This window comes from Tachypleus tridentatus, chromosome 6, assembly GCF_004210375.1.
Source record: "Tachypleus tridentatus isolate NWPU-2018 chromosome 6, ASM421037v1, whole genome shotgun sequence".
Lineage (NCBI taxonomy): Eukaryota > Metazoa > Arthropoda > Merostomata > Xiphosura > Limulidae > Tachypleus > Tachypleus tridentatus.
Genome location: NC_134830.1, coordinates 80,644,271 through 80,663,265, shown reverse-complemented (window position 1 = coordinate 80,663,265; position 18,995 = coordinate 80,644,271). Strand labels below are relative to the sequence as shown.

At 33.8% G+C, this 18,995-nt stretch overlaps 1 protein-coding gene across 3 annotated transcripts in view; it reads right to left on the bottom strand.

Moving 5' to 3' along the window:
* Positions 1–2,865: 2,865 nt before the first annotated feature.
* Positions 2,866–18,995, bottom strand: part of LOC143252898 (adenylate cyclase type 8-like) — a 220,061-nt gene continuing 203,931 nt past the window's right edge. For all 3 annotated transcript variants that reach the window (XM_076505721.1, XM_076505723.1, XM_076505722.1), the window contains 2 exons: positions 15,692–15,803; positions 2,866–3,895 (listed from right to left, as the gene is read on the bottom strand). In XM_076505721.1, the coding sequence (XP_076361836.1) occupies positions 3,324–3,895; positions 15,692–15,803 (684 nt within the window). In that variant the 3' untranslated portion in view covers positions 2,866–3,323. The remainder of the gene's footprint in view (positions 3,896–15,691; positions 15,804–18,995) is intronic.

Here is an 18,995-nt window from a genome sequence, read left to right as displayed (position 1 = left end):
TTTTCCTAGTTTATTTAGCGCGATGTTTCAGGCAGACGCCCTTCTCCCGGAAGTTAAGGGTGTCGCACTAAATACGTTTTTGTTCAGACGTGTCACCTAATTCTTTATTAGAATTTATCCACGTTTACATTCTCACATCTTGCGGAACAATATTCATTCAAAAATACGTTAAATTTAGTCTATCATTGATACTAATAAAAACCTCCGACGCACTAGTGGTTCAACGATAGGTTTGAAGACTTATATAGCAAAAATCCAGGTTTCGATACTCGTGATGAGCACAACATAGGCAGCCCATTGTGTACCTTTGTGCATAACAACAAACAAATAGAAAAATCCCATTATCTGTCTTTAGTGAAATTTAGTTGTCATTTCTTGTTCTTGCTTCGGATTAAAGCTTTTCAGATTCACTGACGCTAAAAAAAAAAAAGAGTTCGCAAAATAGTGTATTTTTAAAAATATGTTTCAAATGGTTATCATGTTAACTATCCCATTATCTGTCTTTAGTGAAATTTAGTTGTCATTTCCTGTTCTTGCTTCGGATTAAAGCTTTTCAAATTCACTGACGCTAAAAAAAAAAGTTCGCAAAATAGTGTATTTTTAAAAATATGTTTCAAATGGTTATCATGTTAACTAACTCTTAATATACGCGTAACATATGAATTATTTGTAGTGTAGGTTTTAATTCTGAGTCCAACACGAAATAAATTTATAAATTTTACGATAGAAAAATTTCCAGAAGTTAATGTAGAGATACAGAATTAGTGGAAGCTGGAATATGAAAATGAGTTGTCAGAAAACAGTTTCAAGAAAATGATTGTGGAAAATTTGAAGATAGAAAACCTAATATTTCACGATTGAATGAAATCTATTTAAACCTTACAATACACATTAAAAATTGGTCAAATATATATGCTATTTTCTGAAAAAGGAAAGATTAGGCATTTTAAAACTCACGGAGAGTTTTTGTAAATTGAAGTAAAAGTGTATAACTAAAATAATGAAGTATTGTTCTGGATTTAAACTATGACGGGATGTGTTTTAGTTTCAAGAATGCAAAAATAGTTTATTTATGACCAGTCGAGCGGTACTCAGCAGACGACGTTATTCAAATTAGCTTGTGGCGTAGATTGAAAAAGAATGTTCTAAAGGAGCAGCCAACTAACATATGGCAGCATCTTAAGCTTTTAATAAGAGAAGAAATTATGTTTGATAACACACTTGTAGCATTTATGTATAATCAATGTCTTCATATAGTTAATGCTAGAGGAATTTGTTGCTGAATAGTATGTGTTATTTATTAATTGCTTATGTTGTAAAAGTATAAAAAATGGCCATTATTCCCTATAAACTTTGTTTTTGTGACCTGGATCATGAAATTTAAAAATTAACCTATTTTCTATGTAAAAACGGGCAAATTTGTACATTTTCATTTACATAAGGTCTGAATAAACCAACATATAAATCAAGCTTTACATGTATCTATACTAGAGTTATACAAAAATATTTAGAAGTGAGTAGTTTTTCGAGATTTGCAACTGTAATGTAAATCACTTTCACGTATCTGTCCCCAAATACAGTCTCCCATCATCTTTTCGTTATACCCTCCTTGGTAGCGGTGTTCAAAGTCCAGTATATCTTAGAGGAAGCGCTCGCCTTACTCCTCTGAGTATGCTCCCATACTCTCCTTGAATTTGTCAAGATGAGCGTCAAGGATATGGACCTTCAAGGCCATTCTGCAGCCAATTTTGCCAAAGTTCTTCACCAGAGCCTCAACCAGTTCCACATAATTTTCGGTCTTGTGATTGCCCAAGAAGCCTGGAAACACTGCAACAAAGCTGACCCAAGCTGTTTTTTTCCCTTCCTACTGAGCTTCTTGGAGAATTTTGTGCACTCCAGGATCTTCTTTATTTGTAGTACAACAAAGACAGCAGCATTGACAGCTTAGGGAAGAAGTCTCAAAGGTACTTAAAGGCTGCAAACTCTTTATCAAGAGCTGTGACAAATTGTTTCATAAGATCCAATTTTATGTGCAATGGTGGGAACAACACCTTTGGAGGTCCACTAGTGGCTCACAGTTGACATCGTGCCTCCTCACAGAGAACTCGGTCCGTTGTGGCCAGTGCTTCCTGTTGTAGTGCGCTGCAGTGTCCCTGCTGCTCCAAAGGCAAAGATAATAGGGAAACTTGGTAAAACCTCTTTGGATACCCATCAGGAATGCCAACATTTTGAAGTCTCCAATAACCTCCCAGCCATACTCATCATACTTCAAGGCTTTTAGCAAGATCTTGACGCTGTTGTATTCCTCTTTGAGGCGCACCGAATGAGCCACAGGAAGACGCGGATAATTATTTCTGTTATGGAGCAGCACGGCATTGAGGCTTCTACAACATTCTAGAAAGTTCTTGAAAATTCTTGTAAGTTCGGGAAAATTCTTTATCAGCTACTCAGCACTGAATCTATCGGAAATGTTCTAAAAAATGGGTAAATTTGAAAATTTCATTACCCAGGTCATAAAAGCAAAGTTTGAAAAGAAAAATAGGTCTTTTCCATTTACTTTCGGCATAAGCAACTGGGAAATAACATTTTCTGCCCAGGAACAAGAAAAAGTAAAAATTTTGTTACATAGTGTTATTCGATTTCTTATGCTTCCAAAATAATTTCTTATGCTTTATATTGTAGCAGTAAGTAAACAAATTGCATGTAAACCAAGATAATGTTTTTTCTTTTGCGACAATGTTTGATGAAGCTTAAGAATTGATATCTTTGATCCAGAATTTGTATCGATGATACTTCTTATCACCAATAGTAAAACTAGATATTTGCGATTATTTTAAATAAGTAACTAAAACTCAACTTTGTATAGTCACATAACGAACTATTTTTATTGTTCAACAGCTATAATCACAACTATGACATTTTGTAGATGACAGTGGGTGATTTCAAACAACTAAAATAAAAATAAATTCATCAAAGTAGCAATTTTATGACATTTGGCATTGTTACTTTCATAGACAACGTTATATTCAGCACAACCAGATAAAATATAACTTTGGTATGTTGCTTTAGCTGTGAGGTAACATGAATCAAACGTATCGAAAAAACAAGACTGTAAAATGGCGACACAATTTATATTTAATATATTCGCATGCGAGATATTTACAAATATGCCATTCAAGCTTCTGTGCAAAAAGATGCACATCACTATTTTATAACAATTACTGACATCCTTACTCCACATTGACAATGTTCTTTATAATATTTATAACTGAACTTTTTAAATATATGTATATATGTATAATATAAAAGATGCTTTAGGGGATTTACTTCTTGGTTTCTAAAAATGCTTCGTCGTGCTCTGCACATCTCATATCTGGGTACGAATGACTACTTCCAGCAGTTTCTGTCATCCTCCGCTCGTCCAGTCGGTTTTTCCTTCGACCAGGATTGGGAGTTTCGCTGAGCATTCGCTGTAGCTTCTGTTTCTGAGGACGACGAAGACTTGCCGCGGGAGAATGCCTTTGTTTTGGACTAGGTACGCTTAAACTCGAACCTAATGCCTGCTTTTTGCGGGCTTGAACCATTCCGTAAACAACAGCTGCGAGGCTATTGTGCGTTCTTTGAGAACGTCCCACGTTTCGCTGTCGCCCTATTTTCTTGCCAATGATATAATAAGTCTCCATGTTGCCTTTACCTTTAACGGGCACCAACCCACGATATTGCACTCTATATCCATTATCTTCCAGAAACTGAGCAGTAGACTTTGGGCATTGTATATGGTCCATGGTTCCTGTGGAGTCCATACGGCTAGCCTCGTTCACAGTGTTTCCCCATATATCATAAACTGGTTTTTTAGCACCTATAACACCACCCACCAAGGGACCGTGACTAATACCTAGTTCAAACAATAAAACGGAATAAAAATTTGATTAAATGTCGTACTGTAAACATGGTAATTTTGTATACATAAATTGCTTTCTTTGTGTTATTCAATCACTAACAATAAACTTTAATTTTCTTTTTACCCTTCGTCTTTTTTTTTTCTTAAATGAACTTTAGTGATACAAATACAACATTTAAAGGTTGTTGAGAGAAACTGGTGTTACCAGTTATTGGACTGTTCAACTAAACTGTCATAACATATGAAACTATTTCTCAACGTAAGTTCAAAGCTCGTGTATATCCATTACTAATCTATTTATAAATCTAAACACAAAATAAAACAAACATGTAAAACGAAAGAAGCGTATGAAGTTTCATGATAACTTTCGTGTTTAATCCCTATCAATGCCTTTTCACTATGGTTTAATTTCAATGTTGGCATGGTTTTAGTTTATTCAGTTTAGTTAAGTAAATCATTGGTAAATAAGCTATAAGCTGAACTCTAAAAAATGACAGGTTACTTACACATTATTATAGAATCAGCACTTTCTATACAAAACAAAAAATAGTTTTTCTTTTAAAATTAACTTTAAAAGTTCTATTTTAAAGCAATATGATGAGTTACTGAAGTTTATTGCTGCCAATATTAAGAAAATATATTTAATGAAACCGTATTTTAATAACTCAAACAAACGAAAATAACTAGCAAAACAATGAACTTTTCGTCACTCTCATTACACGCGTTTACCTTTCTTGTTTTCTTTACAGCTTCTTAACAAACACTGATTATATAAAATATTCCAAGGTAAGGCATCAGTTAGATTTGTCGTGTTACATACTATCTTTTTTCATACATATTTAAGACAACTTTGTTTGTGCTAAATATTCTTAACTGATAAAAATATGATTGCATTATATACATTTCTACACTGTATTGGTGAATTATAATCTACAAATGAACTTACAAAAATTTGAAATTGCAGTTTTAATGTTTCTTAAGTAATTTCGTGCTCGGATGGAAATATTTAATTGGTTTCTTTGTCCCTTTTGTTCCACTTTATAAAATATCGATCCACATGTAACCCTGAGTAATGGGTTTCATTACTACACACATGCAAAAAAAGTCTTGTGCCACTTTAAGGATGTAACATTTCTTGAGTTCACTGTTTCTCATTCTTTCTAGAGTTCGCTGTCGTACTTTGTCTGTATATGTGGTTTTGTGCAATTATTTCAGTGAATTTTCTAAAAGTAGACGATTACTATAGTAGATTATTCTAATCTTGTAAGTGATGATTTATTTTACTGATTTTTGTAATTCACTAAACTTGTGAGTGCATATGTTACCATTATTATTATTTATATTTTTATTTCACAATCTTAGAGCAAAATTGGCTGAGTATTTTACACCAAAACCTAGATAGATATACTTTATGAAATGCTGCGACTGTGCATGACCTATTTAAAAAGTTGTTTATATTTCATCGAAAGTTTATTTCTATGACTATACATACATAATATATGTGATGTTTTTGTGAGCTTGTTAAAAGCCTATTTACATGAAATCTTAAGCACAACATCATCTGGCTCAGTAAATATTGATCGAGTGGGGAAAAAGTCAATGTGCCTGAAATTACATTATGTAACACAAATTTTGTTCCTGGATAGTACGTGTTATTTCTAAAACGCTTATGTTGTAAAAGTAAGAAAATAGCCATTATTCCCTTCAAACTTTGCTTTTGTGACCCGGATAATGACATTTATAAATTAACCTATTTTATGTGTAAAAACGGGCAACTTTGCACATTTTCAAATGTGTAAGGTCTGAATAATGTCGGTGACACTTCCTCTGACTTGCGACTTGCACACTTTCATGTAACAAATCCCACTTCGTGAGCTTAGATGTCAAAAGCTCCACATTCGACTTTGTTAGACCAAATTCTCTGATCAAGTCATTGAGGTCTCTTTGGTTTGGGTAGTATGGGTATCTCTCACCAGCTGCGCCTCTGAAATTGTAATCTGGATTTTCAACGTCTACTTTCTATTTTGATTTATTGCTTTCTTCTGAGAATGGCTGCTTTCTCTCTGACGGAGTAAGTACAGAGAGCTGATGGCAGTGTGGCACTGGGGCGATGGATTATGGAAGGTTCAAATACATGATAGCAGATGCATTCTTGTTAGCCCGACGTTTGGAAGGTCCACCATGCAGAAGTAACAATTGCTTGGATGGTCAGTGGGTTCACGCCAAATTCTTGAAATAGCGAACTTTATAGCCCTCTTATCCCCTCTGTACCATCCTGCAAAAGAGCAAAATAAAATTGTTATTATGAAGAATAAATTTATTTCATCCACAACTAATGTGTGAGAGGTTCATGCAAAATATTTTATATGTGATATTTTTTCTATACTATTGGAAATTAAAAAAATATATATATTTAAATTTTAAAAGGTCTAAAATTTGTATAATATAAACTCTTACTATTCAAGTAAGCAATAGTTGTCTTACCTTCTAGAGTTTTTTTGCAGTGCTCGCAGGTAAAATGAGGCGCCCAGGGTTTGTTTTGATTTCCAACAGGCGTGCCGAAATATGCCTTGTACGCTTCACACATTTTAGCAGATGCTGTCACAGAGTACTTTTTGCTTTTGTCTGGACAAATTAGCCACATATTTAGCAGAATGAATCTGGAGAATGTTTGCAGCTTCTTGATGCCATCTCTGATAAAATCAGATAGGTCTATGTGTTCACTTAAGCAGCTTGAACTAAACTGAAGTGGCGAGCCCCTATATATATATATATTACTATAGAAATTTCTCGTAAGTTCTACAATATTCTAGAAAATTCTTGTGAGTTCGAGAAAATTCTCTATTAGCTACTCAGCATTGAATGCACGTGGAATGTTCTTGAAAATGGGTAAATTTGAAAACTTCATTACTCTGGTCACAAAAGCAAAGTTTGAAGAAAAAATAGGTCTTTTCCATTTACTTTAGGCATAAGCAACAAGGAAATAACACTTTCTGCCCAGGAACTAAAAAAGTAAAAATTTTGTTACATAGTTCTATTGGTAAACATGTAATATTCAGTTGAATGCATATAGGTAGTTTAAAATTTAGTCTTCATAACTGGAGACAAAACTTAACAAAACAAGATAATTAAAAATCATTAATTTAAAAACGAGAATTGGGGATCGTCACAAAAGTATAAAAAGAAGTTGAATCAAAATGCAGAAATTTTCAACCCCTCAACTAAGGACCATAAGAAAGTAAACAGTAACGGTTGGAAATAATGTATACATTAATTTTATCAAGCTACAAATTTATATTTCGATTCCAGTAAAATTGATAAGTATTAAAGACATGAGCTCAAAATAGAGATTTGTAATTTGATATAATAATGTAGACATTATTTCCAACCTTGTTTGTTTAATATTTTAAAATATTTAGTTGTAGGCTTGAAAATATAATCTTTGCATTTTGATTGAACTAGTTCAGGTGCGATCCCTGTTTTTCTTTTCAAGTTGGGGTCTGGCATGGCCAAGCGCGTAAGGCGTGCGACTCGTAATCCGAGGATCGCGGGTTTGTTTTCCAAAAACAAACAAACAAATTTTTCAAGTTAATAAATTTTAACTATCTTGTAACGACCTATTATTCAACGTTTTGTAATATAAATAAACAAAAAACACAAAAGTCAACTTCACATACGAAAGTTTCCAAACTCTCCAAACTAAATTTTATTGACATTGGAGATTCCTTCTTTACGGTGACATATTTTGGGAAATGAGAAGAAACTAGAAATAAATAAGAACAATAGAAGTGGCACTGCTCTGAATTTGAGGTGAAAAGAGTGAAAAGCCATATTACCTCAGCTGTTGCTAATTTGCAGGAAAATGATAAGGCAACTACAACCTGCGCAGTAAATAAAATTAACCCTAGAAAAATACGGTGATTATTTATAGAATTATATTTAAAAGAATAAATGGACATCTTTTAATTGAACTACCAGAGTCTACTGATGAAACTAAATTATGGACTCTTTAATAAAAGTTATCAGAACTTATTAAACCAGTAACATTAAAGAATGGCTTAGAAATTTGATAATGAATTTATCTCAAAATAAAGAGTGTACGACGAGCTTAATTCCAATCAAATTTAAAAGTTTGGGTCAATACTATTTGTCAAATAGTGTAAAAGCTCTCAAGTGAAAAATTGGGAAACATTTGCTCATTCTTTTACAAAATAGTTAGTAAAGTAATGTAATTATACACTTTTAAACAGTGAGCAATATATAAGAATGAGAAACAGAAAACTTCACACTGAAGTCACTAGGTTACAAGCCACGTGAAGCTACAGATATGAGTTACACTCCATTATTTTCTCAGTTTGGAACTGAAAGTGTTTTAGGGCCTCCATTTTAGTTTCTCCAGTGAGTAAGAGTCAGAGTACACTTATATAAATCACACCATTCAGTTGAGTAATATTATTCCCACTTTTCATTATTCTACACGTAAGAATGAATATAAAGTTAATTTATTACAAAAAGTGGTATTGTGTCAACACTGAAGTGCCTGAGTTCGAATGTGACAATATGATGTCGCTATTCAATCCTAAATGAAAAAAGAGAAAACATACTCTCCAAATCTGAGTCCACGCTCTTAAAGTTAAGAAAAGCATTAATTGCATGTACTGTATATAACATACCAAGATAAATGTTCTACATTGTATTTGGTTGTAAAAATATCATGATGAAGAAAAAGTTAGCCTAATAGGTATCTGTGGAAGTTAACTAAAGCAGTTGAGAATTCTTCAAAAAAGAGATGACAAAAGAAGAAGAATTAGCATAGGAAATTGTCACCATCATTAGGCCCGATAAAGATTCTTTTAAATTAGAGCTCAGAGTGAGGTAACGACCCACTTTAGAAACATAGATATTTTAAAGCATAATTACACTGAAAAGAACGGAGATAAACATATTTTTTATTTTTTTATTCTCAAAGCTACACTATGGACTATCTGCACTGTGCTCATCATGGATAATGAGCCTGAAATTTAACGTTATAAACTAGTATAAAATATAAAAGTTAGTGAAATAGTTCGTAATAGTAATCTATATTTGACTGCTATGACAACACAAAATTATCCAGCCGGTTTGAAATTGAGAATGCTGTACTGGTGTTTGATTTCACATGTGCGAAAAAAACCCAACAAAACAATAATAGAGCCTAAAAAGGAACGTAAGTAGTCAGGGAGAGAAGTTAAAAAATTATAAAATAAACTTCTAAAGTAATATAGAAACTAAGTGGTTTACTACTGGTGTATGATAAAAAATATATAAATAAATATTAGGAATATCTTCTTAAGCAAATATAAAATAAAGATATACATTAAAGAAAAAATTAACAATGAAAATACAATAACGTAAAAAGTGACGAAGCAGATGAGAAATAAAACAAACACAAAATAATCACTTTTTTCTCTGATAGAGAATTGATTAAAATCAGGTTGTAATCTCACAGAGACAAACTGTGTTCAAAGTACACTTCTTTCACCTCTCTAAAAGATTTAGTTCTAAATCCAGTTCTGACACCTGATAAATTATGCTACTGATAGATTAGTTAGGAAACTTTAAACGTAGGGTAACAGGATTATATTTTTTGGTATTGGTAAAAGATTTACAGTGATAAAACTGTCTCTAATAGAGCTATTTGGTAGCTACATCATTTAGTATATGTAGTAAATGATGTTATTTGTTCTTCAAGCAATCTTTAGTATAATTTCAAAGTGTTTCATCGTGTTTATCGGAAACAATGTCACAGTTTTAATTCTGTTGCAGTTCTGATAGTAAAGGAATTGTAATTATTTTCTGGTGGACGTGTTGAAAGAAGCGGCCTGAAGCATGGAGTAGTTGGACCAGTTTATTAAACCAGCCCATGCAGATCTTAAAAACTAAAACTTTATACTATAGTTAGTAGCAATTTTATTTCAATTTATATTAATTCAATAATCAGGCTAAATCTCGGTTTAAGCTGTCGGACCCACCCCGTGATTGCACCAGCCGCTGTTGTTCATTTAAGAATTAATTAAGATATCTTTGAGGTTTGTTTATAGGACGAGAGTGTCACAAAATATAATTCTGAATAATTATTGAGTTGACATAAATTATCCTCAAAGAATACGTTAGATGTTCTTCAGTTTAAAATAATAAGCAAAAAGGAAATTCTGTTTTTTTTTGTAATACTTTGTTAATTGAATCACAATTCCAAACTGAGTAATATCAAGGTTTGTTTTAGAGACTTGTGTGTTTTCTCTAACTGTTTATATATCTGTAAATGTTATTGATGCAAAAGGTTAAACCATATATAATATTTTTCATTATGAATGAGGTTGTAAAATGTTTGACATAATTTCACATGAGCTGCCCAAACAAAGTAAAAGCATCGATGTAGCTTTTTCAAGTGAGAAGTTTGTTTGAGAGAATTAGTTTTTACTCCTTCCACAAAAAATGTTATCAAAATTTAAAAATACCGTTATGCTCAGCGAAAAAAAATATCCTATTGCAGACTTAATTTTGGAACAAATTAAATGCTGTAAGTGTAACAATTTGAAAAATACTCAATGGGTTTTGAAATTTTAGAAGATTAGATTATATAGTAAGGTTTAAACACTTATTCTAACCATAGCGTAAAGTGAAAGTTAAGTTGTGTGAATCAGGGAAGAATGGGAATCTTAAAGAACAGTAATATCTTTATTATCTGCATTGTAGTTTAATATCTTATTACTATGTATTTCAATTATTATGTGAAACAAACCAAAATGCTGAACATTTTATTTACAATCTTTGATTTGTAGAAATCTATTGTGGTATGAGTTTTATTCAAACTCAAATATTTACAATAATTACTGCAGTAACGATATATGAGCTATTCTGTTTGTGTTTCTTATATCAAAGAATGTGGCTTGAATTTGGTCTGCAAAGGTAGCATACAAAGTTTTGTTTATATCTGTGTGATTTGTTCTGAGTTTCGCGCAAAGCTAACTACTCGATGGATATCTGCACTAGCCGTCCCTAATTTAGCAGTGTAAGACTACAGGGACGGTAGCTAGTCATCAGCACTACCGCCAACTCTTGGACCACTCTTTCACCAACGAATAGAGGGATTGATCGTCCCATTATAATGTCCCCACGGCTGAAACAGTGAGCATGTTTGGTGTGACAGGAATTCGAATCCGCGACCCCCAGATTAGAAGTCGAGTGCCTTAATCACCTGGCCATGCCAGGCCGTGTATATCGGCTAACTCGTTTAGGAGGAGATGCGTCCACAAACAGGGAGATAATTTTTTTTGATACTAGATAGTTACCGCACTAATATGGATTAATATGTATACTGCATATGTATAGTTTTTATACTCAGCAGTGCCAAGCGAAGCGAGGCAGAGATGGATAAATTAATTATATGTTTATTTAGATGCAGGTATCAAAATCTTATTTCTAAATAGGTCTGTTAATTACATGCTACCACCTAGAGCATACATTATTTTAAATCTTCAAGTTTTGACGGATAACGAGCCTGTCTACTGCAATAAATGTGGTATTGAATGTTATATTTTTCTTAGGTTTCGTTAGTACAAATATTTTAAACATAAGACATTGAGCTTGAAATTTATCTTACACACAAGTAAGAGGAAAAAAACTAACTCTTAGTTTAGCGAATATATTTTTAGACTTTGACGGAGAAGGGCAATAGTTTATCAACGATCCAAAGTTTATAATTTTCCAATTTCTACCAACCACTTAAGTGTTACTTAAAAAAGTCAACATAACACACACTACAAGATCTTTTTTGGTTGAAATATATTTCAATAAATTTCTGCAATAATTTGAACACTAGTATCATTAATAATTAAACTACTTAAAAGCTTTGCTGGTTCTATATTACAATTTGGAAATTTGTGGTTTGGCTCATCGATCATGTTTAGTATGTCATACTTCTGCTGTTGTTCTTAATAAATGTTTAAGCATATGAAGCAATTAGCTTTTCCTTACTTTATTCAATCCATAGAGCTTTCGGAAAGTAAGCTATTCATGAACAAACTAACCTTTTGGTGTAAATGAATTTATGATAATTGTAAATAACGCTATCAGCCAATTTATTTATATGATCTTGTAATGTAGTTTATGAGAAAAGAATGTTTTTAATTCAATACTGATATCTGTTCCATTGTAGAAACATTATGTTCAAATTTACAAACGAGTTGCAATGAAACTGTATCTAAGTTCAAAACGTTTTTTAGCCTCATACTCGTATATGATACATCTATGTTATTATGTTCTTTTGTTTAATGCTTACAAACTGTTGCTTGGAGAAATATAGTAAGTTCTAGAAGAAAAAAAAATCATCCTCTTTTAAACATGCTTTAAAAAGTGCCAGTTCAGTATCATTATCAATATTGCAGGCAAGATCGCTTGAAATCAATTACAATTTCCAACATAAATAAAATCACTTTTAAAGTAAATCAGTCTATGTTACCGTTTCTTACCTGACTAACATAGAAACTTTTGGGAAATCAAAAGAGTGCGCAGGCAGCTCAGTTTGAAAGGGTATATTTTATTTATGGTGTTGTGTTGTAAGTGATATCACGTTTATTCAGAAATTATTTTTCTGCGTAGACAAACAACTTCTTTTAACATATGTATCTTTTAACATGAGAAATAGTGATTAAACTTTCTTGAACATTATGACCTATTAAAGTTAATAATTTTTAAGTCTCCCAGAAACGTTTGGAGGGAAGATATGGAGTAGTGCATTTGTTCCTGAAACAACTCAAACACATATGCTGTTCACATGTATATATACTAAGGCGTTAATTGTATTTTATGAGAACGATGTTCTAGTCCCTTGATGCCTTTAGAACTATCCTCCATTGTCATTTGTGCATAATTTCAAGGTTATTATGATAGTACTGTTGCCAAACAATACAATGTTTTCATTATAACAAGTTTTCGTAAAAAACTGTAAAGAATTTTGCAATCATGATAAACTTTACACAGACCTTTCACTCTACGAGAAACGCCGATCCCCAAGGTCATGTTTAAATAAACAAGGGGCACAAAAGAAAATTGAAGCAGCATTGGGTATCGACAGATATATTAATCAATAGGATTTCTGTTTATGCAGTTTTGTTGACATATGTTTAATGAAAATCACCACTGTATTCGAAATGAAGCTAAAATAACTTTTAGGTTATGACCATTCATCAACTTCACATTAAAATTTCTCTTCTTCAAAATATTGTGTATTTTGGTTCTACATCATTTAACATCTTGTTATATGACTATTCTTTATTGAAAAGTTGTGTAACATAGCTCTCTAATCTTAAACTTAACTTTTAAGTAGTCGCATATTCATATAGGTTCTAAACAAGTCATCTATGGTGTTAAGACTTTCATCTACGGCAACACACCACCATATAAATATTTGTAAATCGTTTTCACAAAGTGAAATTAATCTTTAGAATACTAATTGCTTCCATGTTTTACTTAAAAACACGCTACACAAGAATTATATACTATAACCGTCAGGCCTGGCATGGCCAAGCGCGTAAGGCGTGCGACTCGTAATCCGAGGGTCGCGGGTTCATGCCCGCGTCGCGCTAAACATGCTCGCCCTCCCAGCCGTGGGGGCGTATAATGTGACGGTCAATCCCATTATTCGTTGGTAAAAGAGTAGCCCAAGAGTTGACGGTGGGTGGTGATGACTAGCTGCCTTCCCTCTAGTCTTACACTGCAAAATTAGGGACGGCTAGCACAGATAGCCCTCGTGTAGCTTTGTGCGAAATTCCAAAAAACAAACTATAGCCGTCCTTAGCTTAGCTGGTGTAAGACTAGAGGGAAACCACTTAGTTACCACCGCCCACCGCCAACTCTTGGGCTACTCTTTTTACCAACGAATAGTGGAATTAACCGACACTTTTAATGTTCCCAAGGCTGAAAGAGAGAGAATCTTTGTTGTAACGTTAATTCGAACCCGTAACCCTCAGATTGCGAGTCGAACGCCTTAATCATCTGGCTATGCCGAGCCTGGAATGTAGATACCAGTTAAAATACATTTTTCTATTTTGCAGATCATTAACCTTTGAATCTGTTAGTTAATAGTTTGATTCTGTAAATAAACTTACAACATATGTATTACATTTAAAACACGCTGACGAATTTCTAGTTATTCATGTTGTTATGACAGTTAACAATATTTTTTTTATTTTTCTTTAATCTTTACTCGTTTTTGATGATATGATACTTTAGCATCTTAAGATAACTATTTCTTAAGAACTTTTCTACTCACAAAAAGAAAACTCAATTTAACGGGAAAAATTGTGTAGAACAAGTATTACCTTTACAATTTTTATAAGTAATATTATTATAATATTATACTCCATAGGGTTTAAATACAATTTTAAATGCGATTCAGAACATGGGTAAAGTGATTTTTTTATCACAAAAACACTATCCTACAAAACATAATGCTTGGTTTAAAGTCTAACATGTTATCACAAAACAGGTAGTTTACACCGTAGTACCTGAATCTTAAAGGTATTTTTACATACAATACTGTGTTTATTCTATTATTCAATTTCTACACGTGCAGATTTACATACAGTTGATTATTGAATAAACATATAATAAATGAAAAAAAAAAGCTTTGGAAAGAGTTCTCAAAGCATTTGAACTTAGCAGTTGCCTTCTAAAAATATGCTTAAAAGACTGTGGGGCAACATGATGTGTAACCAGTTGAAAACCTGGATTGGATGCACAAAGAAATAACGTAGTGAGTTATGCAGGGAGAAAATAATAGTTTGTCATTCATAGTTTTACACGTTCCTGCTCTAATATTCTGAACGAATACCGCAAATTTAATAAACCAAATTCGACTTTGTTGGCTGGCATAGTTTATCCTAGCTAATTAAGTCTGAAACAATAAAGGCGTATTTTACTAATTCCAGTATATGCCTAGGTATGTATTCTACAAGACAACAAGACTAAGCTAACATGGGCTTAAATTAATAGTTGTGTTGTGAATTGCCCTAGAATTGCACTCACGAACTACAACATCAGCTGTTGATGGCAGGCAGTCTTGAAAAAGAAAGAACCAAATATGAAAGCTACTATGTCCAAATACAAGCTAATTAAATTTACTTTTTGTACATTCTGGTATAACACAGTAAATAGATTTAGGGAACACTAAATGCTAAAAACTACCAAATAGGTCTTATAACTTCGAAAATCCCAAGTTTTACTTTTAAACCTACAATTAAACTCTGTCCCGTAATATCTGCTCAATAAAAACACTGAAACTATAGCGAAAGACTTGATAAATAGTAAATCATTGGTGTTTAGAAATTATATCTTCGACCGTTACAAGTCAGTGCATTATATACTATAGTATACAATTTATATTAATATTAGGATATTACATTTTCAAACACTAAATTATTTATCTAGTTCTTTAGGAATTTTCAAGAATTAGAATTGTATATAACAATATTATTTCAATCACACTATATTTGTACCATCCCTTGCTGATGACGCATTTTGCTCAATTCAGAGTTCTTCAGCCGGTTGGGATACAACAAACACAGAAGTGAATGGAACACAATTTAAATAAACCATTTGATATAAGAAGAATTATTGTGGTGTATGCGCCTTTTACCAACTGGCAAAGTATTATTACAATTATACTTGTCGTAAGACATTAGTATTAGGCCTATAACATTTGTAAATGTTATTATTTTCTATGAAGATCAAGCTTACTGCATAACTTACCAATTCGAAGTTGAAAATTGTTGAATGAATGAGTATTAACTTCTTCCAAAGCTTTTTTCATTGCCAGAGCAAAATCAACCAAAGCAGTGATATGATACCAAGGATCTTTCTCCTAAAACAAAATATGTCCATAAATACATGGAAAAGTAATATAACTAAAACAATAATTATTACAAAACCAAACACATTTTTCACGGAGGGGAGTACGAAGTCTAGTGCTTTGCATTTGTAGCAAAAAAGTTGTGGGAACATGCTTTAGTCTACCCAGTTGTAAAATGGATAGAAGCTAAAGGTTGATTGTTTACCGGTGATGGTCTGGCATTTCATTTGTTACCATTCTCATCCGCTTCTATCATTTAAAAGTGAAATAAATACCGACTCCTCTTTGCTGTCTACGCATGGGATGTTTTTTTTTTCAAATTGTTAATGAAAAATAGGATCTGAATTTAGTTGGAGCGTCTTCTATGTTTTATGTTTGTCAAGTTTTGTGTGCTATTTTTATTATGCATTATTTAAGGCATACACTACACAGATATATATATTTAATTTGCCATATTACACTACTTCATGAGCAAATTGGTAAATCTGGTAGATGTGGTTGAGCATGTTATGCGCACTATGTATTAAACTGAGGTCACACGGTTGGTTTGTTGGCTAGTTTGGTGTTTTATGGCGCAAAGCAACTAGGATATCTGCGCCAAACATCCAGTTAAAAGTTAAAATTAAAGTAAACTTAGAAAATTCATAAAAGGAAATTAAGATAAAACAAAACAAAGTTTTAAAAACAAAAAGCATAAAAACCAATTTTACATCTAGTCTATAGCGGTAAGAGAAAAACTACAGTAAGTTGTAAAGGACTTTCTGTAGCATAAGTGTAACTATCATAACTCGCCAGGAAGACCAACAGGTAAGTTCAAAAACCACCATCAGTCACCTGAACTTGGCCTAACCAGTTCTGGTTCCGTGTTATTTGACGTTATGGCCATTTTCAGAAAGTAAAGTAATAATAAGTTTAAAAGATTTGCAGCAAAATGTTACTTATAACTCGCTAGGATGACTAACGGGTAGTTCAAATGTGCAGTTCAAACAGCAGCATTAGTCACCTGAAGTTGGCCTTTCAAATCCTGGTTTTGAGTTATTTGACGCTACGCCCAATTTCTAATTTAAAATCGAACTACATGTGCTTTGATTCTTAAAAAGGAATCACATTTAAAAAGGCCTAATGTATAAATTGGGTAGAATGCTTTGGTAAGGAACGAAGTTTTGAAGCATATACTAAAGACAGTTGCAAACGGAGGAGGTATAGTAAAGGTTCAAGAGACTCTGTATATAAGCTCTGAACTAGGAAAGTACGGAAAGCTCCAGTGCAGAGCTGAAGTCCTTGATGATAAATAGGGTTTAGTTTATGGTCCAGCAGAGCCACAGACCAGTGATCCATAGTCGAGTTTCGATCGAATAAGAGCACGATATATCTTTAGCACAGAACGTCAATCCGTTCCCCAAATGGTGGAAGAGAGGACATGGAGGATGTTCAGAGCTCTAGTACATTTGACCCATAGCTGCTTGATGTGTGGTATAAAGGTCAGCTTACAGTCAAAGATAAGCCCCAAAAACTTTGTCTCAGGGACCCCAGGCAGCACAACTTCATTGATACGGAGTTTAGAATCAGGATGAATACCCCATTGGCAGCAAAGGTGCATGTAAACCGGTTTAGAGAGAGAGAGAAGTTAAAACCGTTTGCTGTGTTCCACTTCAGTAAACAATTGAGGGCAGTTTGTAGCTGCCGCTCAATATAACTCATGTTCGACGACTGACATGAGATGTGAAAGTCGTCAACATGCAGTGAGATGGAGTTGTTCAATGATTGCATTAATTTTTATACTGAAAAGTGTGGCACTCAATACACAACCCTGAGGGACTCTAAGTTCCTGTAGAAAAGGACGGTAAAGTGTCGAACCCACACAACCTTGGAATTGCCTGTCCATTAAAACATTTTGAATAAAAATAGGCAAATTACCACGTAACCCATATATGGAGGTCTTGTAAAATGCCATACTTCCATGTTGTATCACAAGCTTTCTCAATGTAATAGAATATTAATACAAGATGTTGTCGTTTCAGAAAGGCTTCTCTGATTGACGTTTCAAGTTAAATCAGGTGGTCCATAGTAGAGCACTGTAGTCGGAACTCACACTGAGTGGGCGAGAGGAGGTTGTTTGATTCGAGGAACCAAACAAGATGACCATTAACCATCCTTTCTAAGGTTTAACAAAGACAGCTCGTCAAAGCAATTGGACAGTAGTTTGAAGAAATTTTGGGATCCTTCCAAGGTTTACAGAAAGGTAGGACTATAGCCTGGCACCAGGCATCGGGAAAAACATTCTCCTGCTAGATCGGGTTAAAATAATCAGAAGAATAACGAGAGAAGCAGGAGATAGATGACGCAGCATTTGATAGTATGTATCATCAAGTCCGACCGATTTACTGCTAGACCAATGAAGGGACGATTACGGTCATAGAGACAATCAGCTCGAAAAGAAAGAGGTGATCGCTCTGCTCGAGTCTTGATAGCTAAGAAGGTGGAGGATGAAGCAGAAGTTCTAGATACGTGGCAAAAGCTTTTACCTACAATATCAGTGATGCTCTGGGTATCAGCTACTTCCTGGCCATCAGAGAGCAAGATCGAGAGGGGGACAAAATTATATTGCCTACTGACCTTTCGAATCTTGTCCCATATGACTTTGGAACTGGTGGTAGAAGATACGTTGGGTGTAAACTTATTCCAAGATTTCTTCTGGCTTTGACGTCTTAGCCTCCAAACATATGCACGGGCCTACTGGAAAAAATGATGTGGTACGAGAGTGTGGGATACCTACGAAAAGTATCCCAGGCCCGTTTATGGGATTTTCGTGCCACCACTTGGTAGGCAGAATTCCACCGTGGACGAGCATGTCGTGGAAAAAGTGTCGAGGTTTAAGGAACATATTGAGCAGCTGAATGACCAATACTGTCAATTACTGTTGTCACACAGTTGTCTATTGATGGCTTTCAGACGGTGACAGGATCAAGTTCTGCAAGAGCAGTAAAAGAGGGCCAGTTTGTTAGATCTAGCTTCCACCGGGGCATGCGGGTCGGATGGCACTGGCCTCGGCAGTTTTTCATAATTATAGGAAAAATGAAAAGTAGGAGAATAGTGAAGGGGAGCAAACTGAGAGATCAATAGCAGTAAAGTACAGACTAGGTAAATGAAAATAAGTATAAGAACCACTGTCAGAAAGAAAAAGGTTGTGATCAGAGAGCACAC